Here is a 5,359-nt window from a genome sequence, read left to right on the forward strand (position 1 = left end):
GTCACTCGTGTCTGGTGTCTTTTCACATCTTTTCTTTTATAACGTTATATGTTATGTATCCAAGCTTGACATTGAGAGGCACGTTGATGTTTGCAAGGTCCATATGATACTGTCAAAATAATTATGGAACAGTTCAGTCACTTATCAAGGTATCTGTATCTGTATCTATATCTATATAGTCGGTAAACCCGCCATTAGGCGTACCACACCAGCTTCGCAGCAGCTGGTTATATTACGCCGAACGGTCTGTTACATCTAGTCTTTGCATATCTGACTGCAACCGTGAAGATGCTCCTACAGTACTTGGACATTAAAAGCATTCAAGTCGAAAATTGAAGAATGGTATGATTTTGAATATATTCAGTTATGAATTGAAAGGGGGGGACATGATTAAACAGGGTTGCCTAAGTGTACTTATAACAGCGCAAATTTGATATAGACACTCTTGACAGATTAGCCGAGTGGCTCCGTTGGCGTCACTACACCGCCATGGTAGGAATACTAGTATCGTGTAAAGTGCCTTTCCGAAGGACATAACATCAGGACATGACGGGTATCGAACCGGGAACTTATTGGTTCTGAGCCCAACGCTCTTACCGTTACGTCACACGCCATTTTGATATTCTATTTAGCAATTTTGACGAATACGTGTAATCTTACCAGTATATCTAGCTATCAGGAGAGGCTAGACTGACGCACTGAAGAAAGGCCTCTCCGCAGAAAAGAACTTTACAACAGAACTGAGTCAGCTGAAGCTTACAGATGTGATTTATGTGGCAGAGACTGTCATTCTCGTATATAAGGACTGTCTAGCCATAGTCGTGCTGCAGGGTTGACGTGAATTAGGGGTTTACTGTGGTCAATATTGACAGACGGAGACCATATAGTTATTGGATGTATACTTAGCAATTCTACATGTATACTCAGCAATCGTATTGCTTAATATACTAATTGCTTAATATACTGATACGATTGGTACGTAGTATGCACGTTGGCAAACATGACATCAGACAGACGGAAGTTCAGTTCATTCGTGTTTCAGCGTTACTTCCAAAACGTTTCTTGGACATTGAACAATTTTATGGGCATTTGACCTTTCTTCCATTGAATGAAACTGTTTCGTGCGTAGTAACCTATTTTCTAGTCTGTACTAGACTGACTAACTAGAGAGAGAGGCAGAGAGAGAGAGGGAGAGAGATAGATAGAGAGAGAGAGAGGGAGAGAGAGAGAGAGAGAGACGAGAGTCCACAACGGCATGTTGACAGTGCTTCAAAATAAATGAAAGATCCTTCTCAAAACACATATTGATGGCGCACAGCTACGTTGTGATCATATTTACAAACTACAAACTGCTTTATTATAGAAACACTGAGAGAAGGAAGTGTATCCTCTTAAAATTCATTGTTATTCTCATTATTGTTTTCCATCCTGCTCTACTTCAGTTACTACGGGCCAGCATATAGCTTAATCTTACGAATGACCCTGACACGTGAGTCGATTTTCACTTGTCAAAGGTGAAATATGACAGAGACCACAGTGCGTCTGTATCACACGTGTTTCAATAAGAGCCCTTTGTATCGCTTAAACAGTGATTTATAAGAAACATTCATCCATTTTATATTTCCTCTTGAAATTTGCACATGAAAATCGGGATGTCCATGGCCCAAAGAAGTGCCAGCGGGTATCATACCGGCGTTGCTGTGGATGCTGTGACGTGTGTGTCGGGACGGAGCTGCGAAAACGGACCCTGCCGATATCAGCCGATGATCGCCTGGCTGTTTAGAGAGAACAACACAACCGTAAGGCACGCAAGAAAACAGTAACTCAAACAATTGGATAAATTGTGGAAATTGTCAGACGTTATTTCTCCGTGAAGGAGGTCAGTGTCCCCCGTATGGAGTATTGTAGTCGGTCGCAGTGTCCATACGCTTGCAGCTAAAATCCAGTTAACGCAGACCCACAAAAGCCAACGATATCAATGACCTGTTCCACAATTCCATGAAGATCGGGGTGTTTTCTGAAATATTACATCACCTATAAAAACTTAGCAGACGACATGCCAAACGAATGCAGCAAAGTTATATTGAGTTATAGGTTATAACTCGAGATAACTTTGCTGCATTCGTTTGGTTTGTCGTCTGCTTGTATGCGCGTGATAATGCACTTTTTTTTTACACCGTGACAGTTTTTATAGGTCATGTAATATTTCAGAAAATACCCTTTTCTTCATGGAATTGTGGAACAGGTCATTAATACCGTTGGTTTTTGTGGGTCTGCGTTAACTGGATTTTCTCCAAGCAGATGTTGGGTTATGTGTTGTTTTATATAATGGCTCTTATCTATTCGTTTGACACCAGCTGGTGCCATTCTGATGCTTGGGTTAGGCACTCCAAGCAGAGGTTATGCTCAGGCTTCCCACTGCCTGTAACTGAGATAGAGAGGAGTATCGATAGATACCACTTATGCAAATGAAACTAATTTGCATGATTGATAAGAAAACACTTTGATTTCGTAGTAGTAAATGATGGGACTTTCATTCTTGCGGCATTTGGAAGTTAAGTAAAGTTAAACGTTACTAGATAGAAATATACAAATCAAAGCATCATTTACATAATTTATTAGCAAATGCTACAATAGCCTTGTTTGCTAAGATGAGACTTTCATACTTTGTTTCTGTCTGGGTCGGTGTCTTCGCACCTATAAATCAAGATCCTTTTGATGAATTTGTAAGAAATTTGGCATGTCGGTAGTTAAAGAGGGTATCAAACACGTTAGCCACACCGTAAACGCCATATAATTACTCCACGAAGGATTATGTCCTACAGACTTTGTTTCGTTTCTTTAGGTAAAAATGCCGTAGAATACATTGCCTTTCACCAGTGACTGAGCGAGATTTGTTGATCATCTTAGATTACTTGCAGCTCTGCGTGTAGTTGGCATTACAATCGCTGAGAATGGTTTTAAATCAGCCGCTCGTTGAGAGAACGATTCCAGCCCACTGCAGGATTCCGTTATCACTGATCAAACAGACGCACGTAGTTAGCTTCTTTCTTCAATATTTGCGCTCATTCTGAAGAGGTTCGTGTCAGGATGTGTACCGAATTATCGTCCATCTTTGTTCTCTAATTGCACATCGCTTAGTAACGGCCAGGTATGTTTAGAGTCAAAGTAGGTACGTGAGAAGGGAACAGAGTGCCATTTGCGGTGTTTATGACAACTGGATGGCAAAACAAAGGTAGATGGATTTGGCGGGTAAACATGGCCATGCCGTGATGAGGGTAACAGTCCGGGGCCCATGACATGGTGACGTCGGTCCATGTTAAGGGGTGCCTCAGAAGTATTCATACGAATTTTACGGAAAACATACGGATTTTTGCAGAATTGATAAGACCCACTACTTATAAACATACGGATTTTATAGAATTCATACGCTCCACTAATAAGAAACATGCGAATTTTACGTAATGCGTACGACCTATTTATCTAAATACGATACTATTATTAAAACTCGTATGAATTGCGTAAAATTCGTATGTTTCGTAGTAGTGGATGGTATAAATTCCGTAAGATTAGCATGGATTCCGTAAGGCACCCCTAATGTCACCTTCTAAAGAAAAGAAAGAAACTTAGCCCATAGTTATATGTTCATCGGATAACGTTAACAAATGCATATCCAAGTTCTCCTATTTCGTTGCGCGAGAGGGTGGCCTAACGTTTGTTTTTCAAGTACACCTGTATTCAATAATATCTCCGTGGAAACATTAAAGATGATCGGAAATGGTACTTACTGACAAAGGTAAGCACACCAAGGGTCCCTCCAGGCATCCACTATGTGGCACTCACAGTCGAACGTTTTTTCGTCGTCAGAGCCCGTCTGGATTGTCTGACCAAACTGACGACTCAACACCCCCCAGCCGGTTCCTTGTGACTTAAGGTTGGCCAGTGGAGTCTCCGGGTCCTGCTGCAAGTCTTGGAAGAGTTGTCTCAGTAGGTTGGAGACGCCAGCGCGGCTCTGCAGCCGACCCTCGGGAGGAGGAGGACCTGAACAAGCGGTTGGGAAACATTGGTTGATCGGGATGAGCTCCAACCCCATGGAGGCCGCCAGAGAACGCATTTGTTCAAAAATGCGAGGGGGGGTCAAAAAGTTCGCGGCTTCATCTAGCAATACTGAGGCACACAAGTCAAATTTCGGGTTATGGTTATAAAGTATAAATCCTTTGATGAATCAATGTCTTCCAATTCCAATCATTGTGATCATTACTTTGCAGGCAACACCCAGTAACGTTAGGTGAGAGAGAAGGGGGGAAAACAAGGACAATTGAGCTGCGACCTGAGGTGTGCGTGCCAACCTGCTCTGCTGAAAGTCAGAAACAGACTTCTTTCCAGTTGAAATACGAAGGGAATTCTCATCGAATATCTTGACAATGTCTTCGTAGATTTCATGACGTGAGGAACTCGACTCACACAGCTCTGATCACAGTTCACCCTTGTTTTTCTCGCAACTTAGCTACTGATTTTCAAACCGACGTCGACTGGAAAGTAATGACCAAAATTTGAAATAGGTGGATGTTCATCAAAGACTTCATACATATTATGGGCTCCGTTGGTTGATATTGACCGAAGACTTCATACTATAGAATTAAGCCCCGCAGTTTGAGTTTTGGCTCCTCATTTCTGGGTGAAGCCGGGAACCTGTAGGTCACCCCTCGTACAGTTCATAGACGTGTGCGAGTACTGACTCGTTGTCACAAACACTGCCGTGTCCCAGGATGGTACAATATCAACTCAAAGAACCACTCCACAGTGAAATACATGCTAAACGTCGTCAAAATTGTACCGAGTCATCAGATCCAGCTACACAAACGACCTTACCTTCCACAACAACGGCCAGAACCACCAACAAAATCAAACCAACTGTAGCTCTCGCCATGTCTGACGTCCCCACTGCTGAATCCCAAATGTTACTGGACAAAACTGGAGGAGGTTGTTACTAGACAAAACAGGACTCTGCCTTTGGAGCCCCCCAGGTGCGTGATACTCAGCGGGGGGTCATTCCGAATCACCAGGACTATGAACGTAATTAATGACGTATAAGCTGGCATGGTACAGTGATTGTGTTTACACAACCTTACCGCGGCCTATATCACGCCCTCGCCGTTATATCATTGGTGTATATTGGAAGACAATTGATGGCTTTTTTAACACTATTGATGGCTCATTACGGAAATGTTGCTGAACACCTACTCTCCATTGCCTAGCAACCGCCATTATATGAGTTGGACTATCATCATCATCATCGATTAAGCAAAACTAAATTCTCTAGTATTCAATTAAAAGCTATATATTCATGTATCTGGAT

General features: G+C 42.3%; 1 protein-coding gene across 1 annotated transcript; it reads right to left on the bottom strand.

Moving 5' to 3' along the window:
• Positions 1 to 1,017: 1,017 nt before the first annotated feature.
• LOC136447895 (uncharacterized) lies at positions 1,018 to 5,065 on the bottom strand. Its single transcript, XM_066447019.1, has 3 exons — positions 4,873 to 5,065; positions 3,789 to 4,041; positions 1,018 to 1,775 (listed from the first exon to the last, which is right to left on the bottom strand). The coding sequence occupies exons 1-3, from the start codon at positions 4,928 to 4,930 to the stop codon at positions 1,757 to 1,759; spliced, it is 330 nt and encodes a 109-aa protein (XP_066303116.1). The 5' UTR covers positions 4,931 to 5,065; the 3' UTR covers positions 1,018 to 1,756.
• Positions 5,066 to 5,359: the final 294 nt, after the last annotated feature.

Source organism: Branchiostoma lanceolatum, chromosome 13, assembly GCF_035083965.1.
Source record: "Branchiostoma lanceolatum isolate klBraLanc5 chromosome 13, klBraLanc5.hap2, whole genome shotgun sequence".
Lineage (NCBI taxonomy): Eukaryota > Metazoa > Chordata > Leptocardii > Amphioxiformes > Branchiostomatidae > Branchiostoma > Branchiostoma lanceolatum.

Coding starts and splice junctions, on each gene's coding strand:
- LOC136447895 (XM_066447019.1), bottom strand. CDS start 4,930: ATGGCGAGAGCTACAGTTGGTTTGATTTTGTTGGTGGTTCTGGCCGTT. Junction 4,042..4,872: donor TCTGGCCGTTGTTGTGGAAG/GTAAGGTCGTTT, acceptor CCGCTTGTTCAG/GTCCTCCTCCTCCCGAGGGT.